The 22,536-nt window shown below is 39.8% G+C and overlaps 1 protein-coding gene across 6 annotated transcripts in view; it reads right to left on the reverse strand.

Moving 5' to 3' along the window:
- The window catches only part of LOC140731641 (neurofibromin), a 359,419-nt gene that overhangs the window by 297,897 nt on the left and 38,986 nt on the right, over positions 1-22,536 (reverse strand). For all 6 annotated transcript variants that reach the window (XM_073053261.1, XM_073053258.1, XM_073053260.1 and 3 more), the window contains exons 2-3: positions 11,000-11,143; positions 7,935-8,018 (exon numbers count right to left, since the gene is read on the reverse strand). In XM_073053261.1, the coding sequence (XP_072909362.1) occupies positions 7,935-8,018; positions 11,000-11,143 (228 nt within the window). The remainder of the gene's footprint in view (positions 1-7,934; positions 8,019-10,999; positions 11,144-22,536) is intronic.

Below are 22,536 nucleotides of genomic sequence, written 5' to 3' on the forward strand. Positions count from 1 at the left end.
TAAACAGTTCCTGATGCACGCAAAGTATAAAACTTTATAGCTACGACACATTCATAAGAACAAACTTTATAACATGCTTTGGTGAGAGAAGTCAAATTAATTACATAATCAATTTTTTTAATTAAACAACCCAGAGCTAGAAAGTAAAAGGCTAAATAAAATCAAATAAATGGAATAAGGGAAGAAACTGAGGGCATGATTACTGTTGGAAGTCTATAAAATTGACTTTGAAGACGTAAAGATTGAGGGAAAATTCTTCAAAGGCCAGACATGGGATAGTTCAAAGTTCAGTAAATACCCTTTTTTGCAACAAAAAAAAAGTGAATAAAAGGAGGCAGAATGATTGATTCTGACATTCTCACTGCACAGAAGATGCTGACCATGTTTTCCCCTCTTATGACGTTTCTCTCTATTTTAATAACAAAAGTTTGGCAAAAGCTTGTATTGATCAGAAATACCCACATCAAGAGACAGCCACAGCTGTGGCTGAAAGGGACAGGAAAGGGAGTCCTTTCCTTTTGCCACAGCCAGCTTTCATGGTCACTGTTAGGAATAAACACCAACTGCTTCTTGTCCTCTCATCTTAAGCTATTGATTTAACAAAACATAAGGCTTTAATTGTCTATGCAGCTTGGTAGGCCTTGCCAGTCAAATTTAATTAAATCCCTTAAAATTTAAGGTTTTTTTCAGAATAGAAGCCAAATCTCAAAAGTGAGAAAATAAGAGGCATAAAGAAATGTTTGCAGCAGAAAACTTTGAAAGACAGTGCTAAAACAGGTTTGAAATTATGACTAGAAAATTAGAGGGTTGGTTAACCTCTTCCATTTCTATGCAGAAACAAGGGTAACATGGAATACTATTGCATACAGTATATAATATATTAGGCGACTCTAAAATGCTTCATTGGGCTATAATCAGGAAAAAATGTAACATCTACACTAGGCAATACTAGCCCATATGAGCAAAAGTGAAGGGATTAGTTTTAAAGCAGTATCTTAGCTGTGGAACATGGAAAGGCAGAGGGTTAGGGAAAGAATTCCATACGTTGGCAGTAAAAGACAATAACAGCAGATCACAAAAAAGTACAGTCAACGTTTCGGGCTGAAACGGCGGCTGGACTTTTTTTTCCACAGATGCTGCCTGGCCTGCTGAGTTTCTCAAGCATTTTGTTTGTGTTGCTTGGATTTCCAGCATCTGCAGATTTTCTCTTGTTTGTAAACAGCAGATCACATCATTTTTTAAGAAGATTAAGATCAGAACTTTAACTAGGAGCCAGTGTAAGATTTATAGATGGATGAGTCTTGGTGAGAGTTGGGACACGAGTAGCTAAGGTCTGGATTACAACATGCCATGGTGACACTGGAAAAGTCAAGTGTAAAGTAACAAAACATGGATGAAAGCTGAGATGGCCAATATTACTAAAGTACATTTAGTTTGCAGTTCATCTGGTATTGCTAAAGATGCAGGAACTTCATGGATGAGAACAGATATAAAAGGGACTCAGATGGATGCATTGGAATTGCTAATTCCCTGCAGTCAATTGGCATGTTTAGTAAAAGATTCATTTTCTTAAGTAAAAGATAGCCTAAGAGTGACTCCGCCCCTGTACCCTTAAGTTTCTTGCACATGCCTAATAAGTCAATCGACCATGAAAGTAAATATACCCAAGAATATTTTAACTGTAGTTCAACACTTGGCTTTCTTTCAGAACAATAAGGAAATCTTCTGTATTATATCCCATAGGGAGAAAGAAGCAACAGACTGTATTAAAATTAAATATCTTGGGCCCCTTGGTCTTTCAGCCCAGATGTAATCCCAACAGAAACTCCAACAAGACATGTGGAACAGAAGGAGGTAACACCTGCAAAAGAGATATCCAGCTAAAAATGGTAAACAATTCACCTCCACAATTTCTATCGACTGAATCTTCACATTTTTACTTACTTGTTCTATATAAATATCATAGCTTCAGATAGAACTGTTTAGTTTTCTTTATATGTAAGAGACTAAATGCAAAATGTAACCATCAGGTCTTTTCAGCTACGTAAAGAAATCACAGGATATGAATAACCCATGCATTTAAAGGTCACCCTTAAATTAGTTTAACGCTATACACACTTCCTCTTCCAAAATTGATTTGTGTAGAGTACCATTACATGGGTGGCCAGTATTTTCCGGTAATCTCACTGAAATGGTCACTCTCCCAGTGAGTATTGACAGCTTGACTGGGGGCTGTGGACAGGAGCATGAGAAACATGTGAAAGCCCAAATCTTAAACTGACACACATGCAAATATGCAAGCAGCCATCACAAGCAGAAATGTGACTCATTTTGCTTTTCCCTTGCTGGGGGCGGATTGTCACGTCCCTACTGCCATGCACAAAAAAGCTAATGAATGTTTGTATTAAGTAAATCCTAGACCATGTGTGGTTCAAACTCATGTTGCCATTACCTGCTAATCTGTCTCAAATACTTAACACTTACTTGTCAGTTGTCTGCCCCCCCGACTGTTTTTGCCAAGTGATAATACTAAGAATATCAAAATTATAACTGATATTCAAGGAGGTGTTAGACTGTCGTTTCCAAAAAAGACCTGCTATAATGCCACAAGATAGATTTCCTATATTGAGTTTATCATGTTACAGACACAATTTGCGTGTCATGTGTCCAATTTAAGCTCGCTGATTATCTTCAGATATAAAGGAAGCAAAAAGAAATTTTGAGAGTAATAAAAAGTCAATGTTTTGGACGAAGACTCTTCATCAGGACCTGACTACAGTCCTTTTGCCCTGATGAAGGTGTCGCGGCCCAGAACGGTTTATTCCCCTCCATAGATACTGCTTGACTTGCTGAGTTCTTCCAGCATTTTCTATATAATGCTCAAGATTTTCAGAATATATAGTCGAGAGACTGCATTAAAGAAAAGAAAAACCTGCAGAGTAATTATTCCAGGTCACCTTCGCTCACAGAACCAACTTTCTGCTACGACAATCGTTCTATCCTGGAATCTTGTAATGTTTGGAGATTTTGGGAAGGAAGTTAGTTGAGATATAGATAAACTATATATTTTTTTAAATGTAATGTTGATTTTCTTGAAATTTTCTTAAATGTGCCCCTGCAATAATTCTGTTAGATCACTCACCAACCTGTTACACAAATAGGAGTCAACTCATAAACTAGTTCTTCAACCAAACAGAAAAACACCAACTTAATAAAACAGATGTCTGCTGTTTAGTCTTTGGCTTTATAATTATTTATGCTTTTACTTGGCTGTATCAAAAATAATTTTTTAAAGTGTGCTATTTTTCCCCACCATCAATGAAATCCTGCCTGCTTCCTTTGCACTCTCATTTACCCTCTTTGCACTGGCCTTTCAAAAGCTTGCATCAGAACATCTTGCACTGAAACTTTCATTCATAGCCGTCACCCCCAAGTGTAGCTAATGCCCATCCTCTCCTATCCATCCCCTCCCACACCTCCACTAGTTCTGCTGCCTATAGCCTACAACTCCACAGGAACAATCCTATCTGCTTTTACATTTACACTTCAGCTTAAAATTCTCATCTCTTTATTTAAACCTCGATCGGAATCAGAATGAGGTTTATTATCACCGGCATGTGACCTGAAATTTGTTAACTTGGCAGCAGTTCAATGCAATATATAATCTAGCAGAGAGAGAAAAATAATAATAATAAATTAAATAAAACATAATAAGCAAGTCAATTACATATATTGAATAGATTTTTTTCAAATGTGCAAAAACATAAATACTGTATATTTTTTTAAAAAGTGAAGTAGTGTCCAAAGGTTCAATGTCCATTAAGGAATCGGATGGCAGAAGGGAAGAAGCTGTTCTTGAATCGCTGAGTGTGTGCCTTCAGGCTTCTGTACCTCCAGGCTTTTGTACCTCCTATCTGACTGTACCTTTCTATAAACTCACCTTTCCTTTCCTATACCATTACCTCCTGTTTCCTAATCAGTAAACTCTCCATTCTGCTCAGCCATCCCTTCGTCTACCTCACCATTGGCAACTATGCCAAAATCTCACTCTGACAGTCCCTACTTAAACACCTTTATATCCCTACTCAATGTTGCTTCATTTTAAAAGTACTTTGTAAATGCTAGCCGCCATCCTTACACCCCATCTCTTTCACCAAGGTTCGATCAACACTTCTTTTATCTCGACTTCCACTATACTTGAGATACTTTTCTACATAAAAATTGTGGAAGATTTTTACTACAAATCCTTTTTGAAGATCCTGCAGATGTTGGAAATCCAGAGTGACACACACAAAAAGCTGAAGGAACTCAGCAGGTCAGGCTCCAGTTATGGAGAGGACTAAGTTTCGGGCTGAGACCCTTCATCAGGACTAAAAAACAAGGTGGAAAGGAAGGAAGCGGCTTCTTCCTACTTCCCTCCCAGCCCTCATGTAGGGTCTCAGCCCTTTAATCCTCTTCATAGATGCTACCTGGCCTGCTGAGGGGAAAAAAATCTGTAAATATTTGCCTGTTTTATATTGTGGAGCTTATTGAAACCCAAGCGATGATCATTGTAAATTTATTGCCATGTTAAACTTTCAATTATAATTTACAAGGGTATTCAAGAGTCAGAAGTAAACAGCTCGCTAAATTCATGGTGACCATCAAGAACACATTTTTACACTAATCCTGCCTTGAACTCATTTTACTCTCCCTATCAACTCCCTCTGGATTTTGCCATTCATCTGCACACTAGGGATAGCTTACAGTAAATAAATAACTTTCCAACCCTCATGTCTTTGGGATACGGAAGGAAATTGCAGCATCCGGAAGAAACCCACATGGTCACAGAGAGAATGTGTGCATTCCACACAGACAGCAACAGGGGTACAGATTGTATCTGGGTCATGGAGCAGTGAGCAGCTGCACCATGCTGATGTAAGTATTTTGCTTGTGGTACGGGTTATCATAGCATGCTTGCGATACCAACCCAACCCACACTATTTCCTATCAGGCAAACTCTGATTTGTTTTCTTCTACACTTTCAGCTTGCTTACATTAGTGCAGCCCCTACTCCGTAGCACCTACATTAGTCAACCCAAATCCTTCCCTAGAAAAACTCCTATAAAGGAACTGCATTGTCTAGCCATCCACTAACAAGTGTTCATAAAGATGAATAAGCTACATAGAACCAAAATATTTTTCCCCATTTTGAACCCAAGCACAATTGTGTATCAGTTAACACAACACTTTACAGCGCCAGTAATTGGAAGACCAGGGTTCAATTCCTGCTGCTGTCTTTAAGGAGTTTGTATATTCTCCCCGTAACCACGTAGGTTTCTTCTGGATGCTCCGGTTTCCTCCGACATTCAAATTGCGGGTTAGGACTAGGAAGTTATGGGCATACACGAGGAAATCTGCAGATCCTGTAAATTCAAACAACACACACAAAATGCTGGTGGAACACAGCAGGCCAGGCAGCATCTATAAGGAGAAGCACTGTCGACGTTTCGGGCTGAGATCCTTCGTTATCCTTATAGATACTGCCTGGCCTAATGTGTTCCACCAGCATTTTGTGTGTGAAGTTATGGGCATGCTATGTTGCTGCTGGAAGCATGGCAATACTTGCAGGCTGCCCCCAATGTATTGATAACGATGATGCAAACAACACGTTTCACTATGTTCTGATGTTTCCAAGTGTGTTGACAAATAAAGCTAATGTTAAATCATTTAATCAAATTTACTATTTTTCTACAGCCTCTCACAACAATGTCAGATCAATCTTTGTAACACTCACAACTTAGATTTCTGCATTCACCATAAACACCAGCAGACTTGACTCGACTGGAAAGATTACCATGATTTCAGGAACTCCACAATGGTGCATCGAAAATAGAGCTAAAAACTAGTCTAAAACCACACAGATAACCACAAGAGGAAACTTTTAAAGCCTAACCATCTGTGCTTCTGCATGGTACACAATTTTTTTTTTAAAGTTTAGATTTCAATTCAATTTTTAAACAAAAAATTGTAATTCCACCATGGAAGGAACAATTGGCTTCATAAAATTTACAAGGAAGCATTGATACACAAAGATTAAAGATTAGCTTTAATTTGTCACTGCTATATCAAAACGTATAGCGAACTGTGTCATTTCCATCGCCAACAGAGCATGCCCACAACTCAGTTACCCTAATGCAAACTGCACATCTTCGGAATGTGGATGGAAACTGGAGCACCTGGAGGAAACCCACTTGGTCATGGGGAGAAACTACCAGCTCCTATGACAGCAGTGGAAACTGAATGCTGATCTTAAAACCAGTGCAGTAAAGCACTGCGCAAATCGCAATGCCAAGGTGCCTCCCTCAAATATCAACATATCCTACTAGAGGCAGTTCAGTAATTTTGCTGTCACCAAATGTCCAGTTTCCAGAATGAAAGATGATCTTAGAGAAAGTTTAAAAAACTCTGACATGATTCCATAGGCTGAACTCAAGGAGATCAGCCAGTCTTTGGAATTCTCAGACCTGGAGGCTCTGTTGTTGAGTTCACTCACAACAGAGATCAATAGATTTCTGAATTTCAAGTGCATCAAGGAAAGCAGAGTTTGTGCAGGAAATTAATGCTGACTAAGATCCAGTCTCAATGAATGGCAGTGCAGGTTTGGAGGCTTGGTTGGATCCTATTCCCATTTCTTATGTTCTTAGAATTAGCTGGAAGCAAAAATTTAAATTTCCACCAACACTGTTACTACTTTCACTTTCCATCCACATATTTAGTCAATGATCTCCTCAGCCTATGCATCGCTATTTGCTCCACAGATACCATCTAACCTGCTGTGTTCCTCCAACACAGTTTTCTTTCAGATTCCAGCATCTGCTGTATTTTTTTTCCTACAGTCCATCCAATCTTTCCTCAGTTAAAATGTTCCAGTCCTGAATGCCAGTATTCTATGCCATGCAGGCATATACTTTCCTGCAATGAGTCCAAAACCATAGGCATAACCAACCTGTGATGATGTGCTGAATATACTTCTAGTCTGTTGCATAAACCATGTTAACTTGCTCAGGATGGCACCAAACTGTGACCACCTTTGAAGTCATAGCTCAGTTTCAGTTATTTCTGAGTGGGTTTTTTTGGTTCGGGGGATTTTTTGGGAACAGAGGAATTAAGAGGTCAGGTTAGGGTTTTACTTATTAGAGATACAGCGTCGAATAGGCCTTCCAGCCCCTTGGCTGTGCCGCCCGGCAACCACTGATTCAACCCTAGCCTAATCAAGGAACAATTTACAATGACCAATTAACCTACCAACCGGTAAACTTTGGACTGTGGGAGGAAACTGGAGCACCCGGAAAAAAAAAACAAGCATTCCACAAGGAGGAATTACGGACTACGTGCAGATGACATCGGAATTGAACTCTGAACTGCTATGCTATCATGGACAGAGATGTGGGGGAATTAGAGGAATAAGGGAGGGAGAAACTGCGATTGTTTTGCTCTTGTTTCATTTCTTGTTCTGTGTTGTTTTGCCGAACATTGAGGACATCCTATGTTGGAGCTGGAGTGTGTGGCAACAAATGCAAGCTGCTTCAGCACACACTTTAGTACATTGACTATTAACACAAATGACGCATTTCTCTGTATGTTTCAATGTGCACGTGACAAATAAATTTGAATCTTAAGTCATGCATATATTTTGAGCACAAATCGCCTGTGTTTACAGTCTATATGGCAGATAGCGTATCCTGTGTGCATGCTTAAACCACTATCACCTTTGCTGGCTTCTTCTGCCCGACGCTTGAAGCATCTGTGAACATACACTTCACCACATCTTCGTATTCAAGTGTAATGTACCAAGAACCACAAGACGGAATACATTTCCAGATAAGCAAAAAAAAATCTAGAGCGACAGACAGATTTGACAACAAAGCAAAATCAGAGGCTTTGCTACTTACCCCTGCAAGACACTTCTCCAATGTATCTAATATTATTAGTTGCGAAAGATACAAGTTCTTCTCAGCTTCTGCACCAAATATTCGCTGGGAGAGCAAAACACAATTATCAGACACTTTGCAACAACTGCTTCTATAAGTTTATCAGCCGTGACTTAATGAAAGAAAAAAAACAGGTCCTTGTATTTTTGACCTTTTATGGGGAGTTAATTGTTGATCAAGTGGATTTTCTCAGAGAACTTCTCTCTCACCATTCCCTTGTCCAGCAGTATGAAAATCTCACTGATTAATTGCATCACCCACCATTATTCTCCACAACTTTCTCTGAGAAAATACTTCAAATCAATAACTTGGATGACTCAAATGGAAATCACTGGCTTTAGTCATATATGAGCAATTTATGGAAAGGCTCAATAACAGATAATTTTACATGAATGTGCCTTATTTTTTTTAAAATCCAACTTTAAGTCACTGGTCTATCAGATTTTATCCTACGCAACAAAATGCCAACAATGCACAGGATTAAGGAGGATCGGTGAAGAACTGAACTCCCTAAGTAATTTTATAAGCTAAGTAAGAGCTCAAAGTACAGTGGATTCCTGTTAATTGGGACACATCTGGACCAGTACATTTTAGCCCAATTAAGCAACTACCCCAACTAGACAAAATTTCAGAGAAAAAAATTAAAAGGTATAAAAAAAACAAAGTACCAATTAACTGAGTAACAAATTATGTATTTAAACGAAACACAGAACAAAATAAAACACGGCCAATACCTCTACAATATGATAAACTGTTTGAGTTCCTAATAGTTATCGAAGTAGGAATTCACCTGCTGCGCTCTTTTGATTAATTAAATGAACAAAGTCAGCACAGACACCTACTGCAGATAATGGACTGCCTTCATACAAGGCTTTTGACAACTACATCCTCCAAATCTTCTTCATTGTAACATTCAAGATGATTATGGATATTTTAAAATTCTTCATAATTCCAAACTTGCTGAATTTGTGAAATTGTGTAATTTTCATTCTCAGCCATTTCTGGCATTCCCAAGTCTGAATGCTTGAAATTACGGTTAGCAAAACAGTTCTGAAATATCTATCAGTGACCCAAACACATGTACCTGTCATTGTAAATATGGTGTAGTGTCTAAAGGACATGCAAGTTCACATGACTCATGCTAGTTATAAACTGTTTGGCAACATCTCCCGTCCCAGTTAAGCAGCAATGTCCCAAATAAACTAAGGAAATCTTGGCTATTTTCTTATTAGTTTTTGTTCTTTAAAAGTTGCCCCAAATAAGTAACTGCCCCAATTAATCAATGGTCCAATTAACTAGACTCCACTGTCTTCCAAATGTAGAAATTGGGGAACTAACAGTAAAAGATTATGAGTTAAATTTAAACAAAATGCTAAAAATACTCAGCTGATCAAACAGTATCAGTTGAGAAAAGAAGAATTAACATTTCAAATCAGTCAATGGTCAATGACTTAAATGAGAAAATGGAAGGGTGGATTCGTATGTTTGCAGATGACATGAACGTTGGTGGACAGTATAGAAGATTACACAACAGGATGGTTGCAGAGCTAGGCTGCAAAGTGGCAGATGGGAGTTCAATCCACAAAAAGTGTGAAGTTATACACTTTGGAAAGTCAAACTTGAAGACAGAGTACAGGGTTAATGGCAGGGTTTTAGCAGCGTGGAGAAACAGAGCAATCTTGGGGGTCCACATACATAGATCTCTCAAAGTTGCTCTGCAACTTGATAGGGCAATTAACAAGGCTGAAGATGTGTTGGCTCCATTAGTCAGGGGACTGAGTTCAAAAGCCATGAGGTAATATTGCAGGTCTATAAAAACCCTGGTCAGACCAGACTAAGAATGTTGTGTTCAGTTCTGGTCGTCTTACTGTAGGAAGGATTTGACAGAGCCATTTTCTCAAGGCTGCAATGGCTAATACAGGAGGGCATACTTTTAAGGTAATTGAAGGAAAGTATGGAGAGGGGCGATATCAGAGGCATTTCTACAGAGAGTGGGCAGTGCATGGAACACACTACCAGGTTGGTGGTAGTGGCAAATACATTAGAGGTATCTAAGAGACTGAAACATGGATGGAAGAAAAATGGAGGGTTATGGGCTTTGAAGGAAGGAAGAGTTACATTGATTATGACAAAGGTTAAAAGATCAGCTCAATATCATGAACTCAAGGGTAAGTACTGTTTCATGTTCTCTGCCCTTCTTCCGATGTAACAGAAGCAAGTTTTACATAGTTTGCCCATTAATCAAAATGCACCAAGTTATTATGAAACAGCAGGTCCAAATTGGAGCATAATGAATAAATCATCTAGCCTTATGGTTAGGTTATTTCAAACATCTGTCAGCTTAAACCAAAGCATTTTATACATTTTTTTAGCTTTGTCTCTTGTTGCCAAATGCATGAAAAATTTAGTTATATTCAAGTTGTCATTCAACTATACACATACTGTATATACAGCTAAACGAAACAGTGCTCCTCTGGGCCAAGATGCAAAACACAGTACACACAGTGACATACTGTCACAAAATCACATTAGCACAGGCCCATGAGTGGCGTGACCTGTAGATTGATGGGTGCAGGGGATACTGTCCTAAAGTCACGTTTCTGCAAGAACAAGCACTCAGCAGTTACCCATCTCTTACTAGGTTAACAGTAGACAAAAGCAATCTGTCTCATCTTACACTGGGTTAGCCACAGACAAGGGCAATCCAGCTTATCTCACAATGAGTTAGCCACAGACAAGGGCAATCCAACTTGTTTTCCAGGAAGCAAACACTGATGAGCAAGCCAGCCCCAACCCAGCACGGATTCCAGCGGGTCTGCTGCCTCTCTGTTCCCTCCCTCACTACTTCTGGCACTTCCTGGCCTGAGTGACCGCCAGCACGAAGACCCGGTCTGCACAACAGAGGCCATGCAGCTCTCTCACCATCAGTTGATACTGACTTAACAAGTCTCTTACCCTGCCTCTCCCCACACCAAACCATTTCCATGTCCCATTGCGGTTCTACCTGAATGGTTTTGGATACTTACCATGTTATTTACATTTTTCAAGATGGTGGTGAGACCACTTATGACCAAGGAAAACTTGTACTTGGAAATATTGATGAGACATTCCTTATTGTGTTCAGTACTAACTTTGGAATGGGTGTTCTGTTGCCCACTTTTAATTGGAAGCTAGAGGGAGAAAGAGATGAACACGTTACTCTTCATTGAGCGACTGGGATGCAATATTAAACAGATTTCATTTAAAGTCTTTGAACGATCTCAGTTCAGAAACATGATTTTTCAGTGCATAGATTTCATGAAGGCCAGACAGCAGAGTTTTGAAAACTAAATTAATAATATTAATGTTTTCCTGAATAGGTCAAAAGTAAATGTGTGTCTCTTATCTCACTTTCAGAGTGAGATAAAAAAAATAGGGCAGTACGGTGGTGCAGCAGTTAGTGTAACACTATTAAAGCTCCAGCACCCTGGGTTCAATTCCACCACTAACTGTAAGGAGTCCCTACGTTCTCCCCATGACTTCCGTACGTGGGTTTCTTTCGGGCACTCCCGCTTCCTCCCACTTTCTAAAGATGTACAGGTTATTTGATTAATTGGTCACATGGGTATAATTGGACTTGTTTGACCAGAAGGGCCTGTTACGATTCTATATCTCTAAATTAATAAATGTAAGCAGCATTTCTGGAAATTCACCTTTTAAAAAGCATTCCAAACACATCTTTTCATGATTACCTTTTGTACAAATATAATGGTGATTATTAACCCAAGGCTCCCTTTCTCGACTATTTGGTTCACCCGTGTGAGATGCCACAATTAAAGAGACAACCACGTGCCCAGTTGGCTTCATGTTAGCCCATTGAAATGAAGATGAAGTAATGTCAGGCAGGGGAAGAAAACTTAGCCATGCCTCCACATTGGATTATCCAGAAGCCCCTGCTAAATGTAGATGGACAGTGGCTAAAATCTCTCTCACTTCTTATAATCAAATGAAATTTAGCAACTTGTGGGGAATAACAGCCAAGATTAGAAAATGCAAGTACATGATTCAGCACAAGCGGTCTCACAATTCCACGTAATCACACATTCAACTGCAGGGCGAAGTTTTATTTTTATTTATGCTCAGTTCACTTTCTCTAAAACAGTCATCTTTCAGTTTATTTAAATCCTCAACTGTACTTTCATTAACCATCCCAATTTCCCCAATCGTGTCCTTGAGGCTTCTATTGTTCCACCCTAAAAATACTGTACACATCCTATACAAAATCCCCTTTAATTCAACAAAATTGTACTGACACTTTACTTTCTGTATAAACTTTTAACATGATCCTTCAGGGAACTCTGGCCAAAATTAAGAACTTTTTTTTAAATTGACCTATTTACATTTGCTCAGGCTGTTCAAATGAAGTACAGCTTTTTGACATAATAAGTATGGGTGGACACAGTACAAATTTACTTGAGCATAATTTAATTCAAACATATTAAAATACATTATGTACAGCACACAAATACAAAAATTATGAATTACTCAAACTGAATTTTTGCTGAAAAATAATGGGATTACTAAGACAGTAACTTAGCAATTCATTTACCTACATCAATAATGCATGCTTGCAACATTTGAGATTAAAGCATTGTAATTAGGTAAATCTGCCACATAGCAATTATGCCCTTTCATACAAATTTTAGGAGAGACTACAGGGAAGGGAAGTGCTATTACAGAATTATAAAGTTCACAAAGCAGCTTATTTCATGAATATGGTGGCAGGAACTTGTGAAATAAAACATAGAAAACCAAGTAGTGAAGTAAGAAGATAACTTTTGTGCTACAGAAGATAAAAGCTGAATATAAAACTTCAAATGGGGAATGAAAAACATCATGTTCCATTATCCACAATTCTCTGACATACTTATAGACTACAATCGGTCTTTACATTCTATGTGCATTACAAGATTAATGAGGCCTCTTAAATCTGTGAAGGATCTTTCAACTAAATTATGCCTCAACTTCCCTGGAGTGAACACTTAGCACAAACATGAGAAAATCTGCAGATGCTAGATATCTGAAGCATACAAACACACACAAAATGCTGGAGGAACTCAGCAGGCCAGGCAGCATCTATGGCAAAGACTAAACTGTAGATATTTCGGGCCGTGACCCTTCAGCAGAATGGGTCTCAGCCCAAAATGTCAACTGTTCCTGATGAGGGTCACAGCCTAAAATGTCTACTGTTTACTCTTTTCCATAGATGCTGTCTGGCCTGGCAAGTTCCTTCAGCATTTTGTGTGTGTTGCTTTAATCATTTATGTCCGCTTTTCCCAGCCCAACATTCCAAAACACCGAAGTCTCTCATAACCATTCTTCAACAGGCTTCCTGCAGGCTTTCACTTCCTTTTATCTACCAGTTATCCTCCAAAAGATTGCTTCCTGTGACAAACACCACAAGGACATGAATGTCATTGGTAAACGTATTGATTTGGAGATTTCAAAACTAGAATGCTAGAAATCAGTGAAAAATAAATAGAGGCACACGCCAAGTAATTCACAGAGCATAACAGCTTTTCAAAATATTTTGCTGGTAGCATCAGCAAGCAGCTGATGTAATTACAACCACATTTTATTTTGAAGGTTGCAAACCCACTAGTTCTCATTACAGATTTGTTAACAATTATTACTAATTTCTTGAAAAAAAACGTACAAAATTGCTCCCGGCTACAAAAGGGTAACAGACATTTTTTGTAAGTAAGGATAACTGAGTAAACAGCTTACACAGAAGCAAATTAAACAATTTTTTTTTAGGAGGCTTTAGCTAAGAAAGAAAATTTGCCAAGGCACCAGGATCGATCCCTGCTGCTCTTTTGAATGGTCCCCTCTGCAGAGAGCCCTGGTGAGACTCCATCTGGACACCTCGGTGTACTTTTGGTCTCTTTACATATGTAGCCAATCAATCAGATAAAAAGTCATCCAAAGACAAGGCACCCCAAAATACTGTTTTTAATTGCACTGAGTTATAAGGAAAGATTAAATAGATTAGTACTTTATTCCTTAGTACATAGAAGATTGAGGGGAGGTTTGATAGAGGTATACAAAATTATGAGGGGTAAAAACACTGAGTTTGGGTGGGATTACAACTGGAGGTCATGGGTTAAAGGTGAAAAGATTAAGGGAAACATGAGGGGAAGCTTCTTCACTCAGAGGACTGAGAAAGTGTGGAATGAGCTGCCAGCACAAGTGGTGCACGCAAGCTCGATCTCAACGTTTGAGAAGCTTGGATCGGTACATGCATGGTAGGGGTATGGAGGGCTATGGTCCGGTGCAGGTCAATGGGAGTAGGCAGTTTAAATGAATCAGCACAGGGCAGAGGGGCTGAACAGCCTGTTTCTGTGCTGTACTTTTCTATGACTCTATGAAATGTCACCCTGAACTACACATGTGAAGAAGTTTTGCAATGCTCTGTGTCAACAGCCAGATTGCTATCAATTGTCACAAGCTGACATTAAAACTCAATTCAACTGTAAGGTAGACTTCAGAAAGTGTAAGCCTTCCTTAACATTCACAGGGTGCCACGGTGCAACTTCAAAAATGAGATTCACATTTATACTATGGAGAAGACCCAAAATAAATGAATGAGAATTGGGAGCCAATTTAGAGATTCAAATTTATTCAATTATATACACAATTTAGGGACAAGTTATAAAGTGATGTAAGAATGAAGTTACACAGTCTAAACATAATAATCTCAATAGATACCACACAGGACAGAAAGCCAAACTTGCAGGGATAGCCTTTCATAACATTGGCTGGCAATCAATCATTTTAAATAAGCCTGATCTGCCTTTAAAATGCCAAAGTCTTGGCCCGAAACATCGACAGTGCTTCTCCTTATAGATGCTGCCTGGCCTGCTGTGTTCCACCAGCATTTTGTGTGTGTTATATGCTACCATATACTCCCTTGAGATTTATTTTCTTGCAGGCACTTACTGGGAAATAAAGAAATATAATTTTTGAAAAACTATACATAAACAAAGACTGACAAACAACCAATGTGCAAAAGATGACAAATGGTGCAAATTAAAAAATAATGAGGGCATGAATATCAGAGTCCTTGAAAGTGAGCCTGCAGGTTGTGGAATCAGTTCAGAGTTGTGGTGAGTGAAGTTATAACTGTTCCTGAACCCAGTGTCATCTACATACTAGAGGCCAATTAACCTACTGACCCACATCTTTGGATATGGGAGAAAACTGGAGTCCCTGGAGGAAACCCATACAAACACAAGATGAACATGCAAACTCCACAGAGGCAGCACCCGAGGTCAGGACTGAGGCCAAGTCTCTAGTGTGTGAGAGGCAGAGGCTCTATTAACTATACCATACTGCTGCTTCAGTTACCAGGTTCCAAATCCTCACTCCTAACAAGGAGGAAGAATTATTAGAGACTTGGTGATGTTATGACACTTTAAACAGAAACCATTAAATAGTAGGCAATTTCAGTGGAGGAGTGTTGGCAAGGATGTGGTGTGAGAGTGAACCTATTTAATTTAAGAGGCATAAACTTCCCTTAGAATCACCAAGCACTTATTCAATGGCTCATTATATGAGAAAAGAACTACACTGAATTCCAGTTAATTGGGGCACATTGGGACCAGTAGATTTTGGCCCAATTAAGCAGCTGTCTCAATTAGCTGAAGTTTCAAGGAAATAGTTAAAAGGTATGAAAAAGCCAAACTACTGTTCAACTGAGTCATATTTAAGCTTTTAAATTTAATACAGAACAAATTAGAACACTATCAATACCTCTACAGTATTATAAAACTGTTCCTAATAGTTATTGTCAGAGGAATTCATTTGCCCTGTTCTTCTGATTGACTGTAAATGAACAAAATCAGCGCAGACACCTCGTGCAGAACGGGCTGCCTTCATACAATGCTTTCAACAATTGCATCCTCCAACTCTTCATTTTCACTGTATCATTCAAGGTTACTTTCGATGCCTTCAAATTCTTTGTAATTCCTAACTTGTTGAAGTAGTGAAATCATTTCGTTTTAACTCCTGGCCGTTTTTGGCATCTCCAAGCCTGAACGCTTGTGAAACCGCAGTGAGCAAAACAGTTCAGAATTGTTTTACTGCTTATTTCTCACCAACTATCAGCAACAAAAATCACTGCTTTTTGAACACAAACATACGCAGCTGATGCTATTTAAAGACTGTCCACTCTAAGCAGAGCGTAGTGTCTAATGGCCACACAAGTGCACGCGACTGACGCTAGCTAGAAACTGTTCGGCAACGGTCTCCTGTCCCAATTATGTGGCATAGTGTCCTAAATAAATGAAAGGAGTCTCGCATAGTTCCTCAAAGTAATTTTTGTTTGTTAAGAGTTGCCCCAAATACATGCTGACCCAATTAACTGATGTCCCAATTAAAAATAATCCATTATACTTAGTAAAAGGAAAAAGGTAAAAACAATAAGAATAAAAACCCTTTCAATTAGATACCAACCAGTTTTGTTTCTTCCTTCACTAGCACACAAAAAAAGGAGAAAACTCAATTTTTTTTAAATTAAAACAGACTCATTTACAATTCTTCAGCTATTTTCTATCACGGCCAATAGCCGTATGTTAAATCTTGCATGCCTACCTCTCCAGATACAGAACCCAGTTTACTTCCTACGATGGATGATGGAGATTAAATTTCCTCCTTGACAATTGGAAATAATCTTTTAATGCAAATGACAATACGGAACACAAATACCAGAACTGTATGTATCAACAGTATATATTGAATTACTCTGTCACTTTCATATATAAATTTTCTATTTCATACAGCAGGTTTAGCTCAGCAAATACTTCACTGATTTCTGAACAAAATCTAACCTGTTATTGGCTATATAGTTCACAATATATTCACTCAGTGCCACTTTATTAGAGACAGAAGGTACTTAATAAAGTGGCCACTGAACATATGTTCGTGGTCTTCTGCTGCTGTGGTCTATTTCAAGATTCAATGTGTTGTGCATTCAAAGATGCTCTTCTGCAAATCACTGTTGTAATGTGTGGTTATCTGAGTTCCTGTCAGCTTGAGCCAGTCTGGCCATTCTCCTCTGACCTCTCTCATTAACGAGGCGTTTTCACCCACAGAACCTGCCTCACTGGAGGTTTTTGTTTCTCGAACTGTTGTCTGTAAACACAAGAGACTGTTGTGCATGAAAATCCCAAGAGATCAGTTTCTAATATTCAAACCACCCTGTCTAGCACCAACAATCATTTCATGGCCAAAGGCACTTTGACCACATTTCTTCCCCAATCCTATGTTTGGGCTAAACCATTTAACCATGCCTACGTGCTTTTGTGCATTGAGATGATGCCACGTGATTGGCTGATTAAACCTTTGCATAAATGAGCATGTGTACAAGTGTATCAAATAAAGTAACTACTGAGTGTACAATTCCTTAAGTATTTGTACTGGATGCGCGCGCGCGCGCGCGCACACACACACACGCACGCACGCACGCACGCAGGGGTTAAGCTGATAAAACTACCATATAGGCGCATCCACATTATACTGTGGAAATAGGACACTATCAACACAGCTAGTCAATCCCACAAACACAATCTATACCTGTAAGATGCTACAGACCAAGCCAGGTGTTCCTATAACCAGCAGGTCACTTCAACATTCTCCAGTCCTGTCAGATTGTAGTGAACAATCAAATCAACGCAGGCACAGTAGAGCCGTGTTCAAACTCCAGCAAGCCAGATTCAACGCTGACCATGTGAAATGTGCTGATTATGCCCATGACCACGTTAATTCGCCTGTAGAAGTTGCACCTGCAGCACCCTAACAGTGTAAATTGAGCACTTGTGCAGGCAAGTAAAAGAATCTGGGTACAGGTGACAGGAATACGGGAGAGTAGATTGCAATGAGTGGGGATGTGAATTGCTCCATGAGCCAGCGTACATTTAATGGACCGAAACGAACTTCTATGTAGTAATGAAATATGGAAATATGAAATACAGAAATACTAAACCAGAGCAGAGCTCTGCACTCAGGTGTAAAGGCCAAGCCGGATGTAGTTCCAGAAGCTTCTGCCACAACTGCCAGGTGGATGATCTACAGTGTATTCCTTAAATCCCAGCAAAACATTAAAAAAACAACCAAGGTATGATAACTAAAGTTCTTCACAATCAGGCTTTGAGTTCAGCTGCTCCAGTACAGGCATCGCAATGCCACATTCCATTTGATAAAGTAGAAAAATTCCACCAGAATGCCACGTCCACGATGAATAGAAATGACGTAGTCTCATCCATTTCCGTGCAATTAGGCCACAGGTATCGGCAAAGTTATGAAGATGCAATTGTTATCGAGCAGCAAGAATCACCAATAAACTGCTCACCAATGTTCAGCACACAAAGACAAACTACCAATGTGCAAAAGACAACACATTGTGCAAATACCAAAAAAAACCAAAGCAATACTAAGTAATAAGTACTGAGAGCATGAGTTGCAGAGTCCTTGAAAGTGAGTCCATAGTTGTGGTATCAGTTCAGCGATGTGGTGAGTGAAGTTATCCATGCTAGTTCAAGAGCCTGATGGTTGAGGGGTAATAACTGTTCCTGAACCTGGTGGTGTGGGACCTGAGGCTACTGTACCCATTTCCTGATGGCAGGAGGAAGAGGAGAGCATGGCTTTAACCTCCAAAATCGACTAGATAGCACTCAAATGTACACTGTCTGGAAAATAAAACTGAAGACTTCAGTGTAATTTTGCAAAACCAAGGACTGCCATGTACTTTGCTTCACGGAAACATGGCTCACCCACCCCCCACCCCACCATTTTGGATACAGCACTGCAGCCCGAGGACTTCACCATCTACCGCAAAGTCAGAACAGCTGAGCCTTTGAAAGGTGGAGAAGACAGACTGTGATTCATAATAAACTCACCAGTTAATTCAAAGCTATTAGTGCAAGTGACCATCAGATGTGGAATATACCAGGGTGATGCACTATCCACTGCATAGGCTTGAACTCCTCACATCTGAAGTAGTCGAGTTACCTGAAAGCCAGATATCAGATGTACCGGACAGCTACAAATACCTGCATATCCTTCAGGCACATGGAAGACATGATGAGGACACTAGGAAGGCTACAACATCCAAGTACCTCCAAAGAGTAAGACAGATCCTAAAAAGCCAACTGAATGGGAAGAACAAGATCAGAACCATTAACACATTCTCCCTTCCAGTCATCAAAAACCCAGCCACAACAGTGGGTTGGCCAGGGAACGAACTTGGAAGCCGCTGACATCAAGACCAGGAAACTACTAACAATACATGGAGGATTCCACCCAAAGTCCAGCGTCGAGTGACTGTACACCCGCCAGTATAAAGGAAGACAGGGACTTGGCCACAGTCCTGGAAGGAATGCGAAACATCCCTGAGTATGTCAGGAAGATGGCCTCCAAGGATAAGTACCTCAGACAGCATGCAGAGGACATGGAAATGGAAGTGGGTGCAGCAGAGCCAGAAGGCGAGAAGCCAAGGCAGGACAGGACAAGCAAGTGCACGGGATATATGGTCGCCAGGTATCAGAGGTGGCTGACATAAGAAAGTCTTACCAGTGGCTGGAAATGGCAGGGCTGAGGGACAGCACAGAGGCTCTGCACAAGAACAGACACTGAGCTCAAGAGCAATAGAAGCAGGGGTCTATCATACCAGACAAGACTGTGCAAGGAATCTGCTGAAACCATCCAGCACACAGTACCAGGGTGCAAGATATAGGCATGGACAACGTACATTGAACGGCACACCCAAGTTGCAGGAATTGCTACAGGAACGTCTGTGCTGAGTATAGATTGGACACTCCCAAATCCAAATGGGAAACACCCTAGTAGGTAGTGGGGAATGACAGAGCTAAGATCCCAAATAGTACTGGTAAGTGGGTACTGGCCAACCAACCAGACATAGTAATAGTGGAAAAGGAAAAGAAAGCAATAGTATTAGACATGGCAGCCACATATGGCAGATATGTGAATGACAGCCACATCAGGAAGAAAGAACGAAAAGCTGGAGAAATACCAGGGCTCGAAAGAGCGGATGAAAAAGATGTGGAAGATTAAATCCAGAGTAATCCCAGTGGTGACAGGAGCACTTGGGACTGTGACACCTGGACTGGGAGAGTGGATCCAGCAAATCCCGGGAACAACATCTGAGATCTTGGTCCAGAAGAGCGCACTACTAGGAACGGCATGGATACTGCGCCAAACCCTCAGGCTCCCAGGCCTCTGGTAGAGGACCCAAGAGTGAGGGGAAAAATGCACATACATACCACCCATAAGGGGTAAGATTATGTATCTTATTGCAAGTTGTGTTTTTTTTAAACTTTGTATTGTGCTGTATGGCTGCCAGAAAACAGCGAATTTCAGAGCATACGGTATGCCAGTGATATTAAACCAGTTTCTGATTCTGGCCACCTTGACGGTAGAAGTCCTTGTTGATAGATGCTGCTTTCCTGCGACAGCACACTTTGTAAATGTTCTCAGTGGTGGAGAGGGCTTTATCTGTGATGGACTGGGCTGCATCCACTACTTTATGTAGGTCTTTCAGTTCAAGGGAATTGGTGTTTCCGCACCAGGCCATGATGCAACCAGTCAGTATGACTCTCCACCGCGTATCTATAGTAGTTTGTCAAAGTCTTAGATGACTTCTAAGAAAGTAGAGACGCTGCTGGGCCTTCTTTGTAATAGCACATAACGTGCTAGACGCAGGACAGATACTCTGAAATGATAACGCCAAGGGATTTAAAGCTGCTGACCCTTTCCACCTCTGATTCCCTGATAAGGACTGGCTGACTTCAGTTTCCTCTTCCTGGAGTCAATAATCAGCTCTTTGGCTTTGGTTATTGATCGCTGCAGAACTTGCAACACATCCACATCTCCCCAAATAATACTGGATGCAGTTTTAGATTACTTCAAGGCTTAGATAAAAGTCAGACTGGAAAGACAATATTCACTCAAATGTTCCAGAAAATTACTATCTCTAACAGGATCACAATCAATCATATGCAAAGCGTTCTGAAGTAAACCATTTACCACCTGACTTCCCAAAGTCCTTCTACAAGGCAGAAGTCAGGAGTTTGAAAGAATAGTCTCCTTACCCTGGATGAATGCAGCTCCAAAAACCCTTAAACCCTTCTCGACATTACTGATAAAACACAATAAGCTACAAACTGTGCTTAAAAGAGCTCAAGATGTGGAAACAAGAAAACAAAAATGAAAAGTACTCCCATAACCATCATTGCTGCCTTTTAATAAGAAGCGCAAATCTAAAACTGAAGATCAATTAGATTCAATCTAAAATCTATCAACTACAAAATGACACAATGGACCAGGAACTATTTTGTTCTTTAATCAAGTGTTTCAGTAAGATACTCTTAATAAAATACTCTAATATCTCAGAATTGGGATTTTAAATGCACTGCCATGATCTTATTTACAATCTGCACAGTTAAAAGCAGAGTACTGAAGTGAATCAAATGCAGCTTTGACCTCCAAATACAATTCAGTCTTTTCTCTGCCATGACTCCGCTCATTTTCCAGGCCTGATTTCAACAAGCTTTTCAGAAGGGCACAGGAGAGTCACACACACACAGCATACAACTTGTTAAAACCGATGTAAAAAACCCTGCTCACAAAACAGTGGACACATTGTTTTGCTTACATACAGTGAATTCCTTAAAGGTCATAGTACAACCATTTCCCTTATGCAAAAAGCCAGAACCAACTGCAAAGGATCGGACCATGGAAGTCTATCAACGGAATCTGATTGGCCGAATTACAGTTTGAAAATAATGCAGAAATTGTCTTTGAATTAACCCTTCCACAGCTAGAGTGGTGCCTTTGCGTCAAAATATCTATTTTTGCTGATGGAAAATAGTAACTTGTACACTTTAAAAGTCTGTCTGATATGGAGGAGTCATGGCACAGGATCGGAAAAAGTTGCAGAGGGTAGCAAACTCAGTCAGCTCTATCATGCCCTTCCCAATATTGAGGACATCTTCAAAAGGCGGTATCCATCATTAAAGACCCCCATCGAGAACAAACCCTGTTCTCAATTGCTACCGTCAGAGAGGGGGTGCAGCAGCCTGAAGACACAAACCCAATGTTTTAGGAACACCTTCCCTTCCACCATTGGATTTCTGAACGGATAACGAACCAGCCCATCACTACCTCACTAGTTTTGCTCTCCATTTGCACTGCTTATTTAATTTAATTTTTTATAAGTATTTTTAGTACAACTTAGGTTGATTTTTTGTATTGGACTGTCCTGCAAAACAACAAATTTCACAACGTATGTGATGTCAGTGACAGTAAACCTGATTCTGACTCCTTTCACTCTATTTTCTTAAAACATCACAGTTTCACCTACAAGCCTGAGAAAAGCAAATGTCAGTTCCTTCAATCAAAACATTACAAATAGCTAGCTGGTAGGATGAAGAACATTTAACTTAAGTATATAAGGTGATCCATTTGAAGAGCTTATTTCCAATTTTATCTCTGCCCTTACAAGAAAGAA

Source organism: Hemitrygon akajei, chromosome 8, assembly GCF_048418815.1.
Source record: "Hemitrygon akajei chromosome 8, sHemAka1.3, whole genome shotgun sequence".
In the NCBI taxonomy this organism is placed as follows: Eukaryota; Metazoa; Chordata; class Chondrichthyes; order Myliobatiformes; family Dasyatidae; genus Hemitrygon; species Hemitrygon akajei.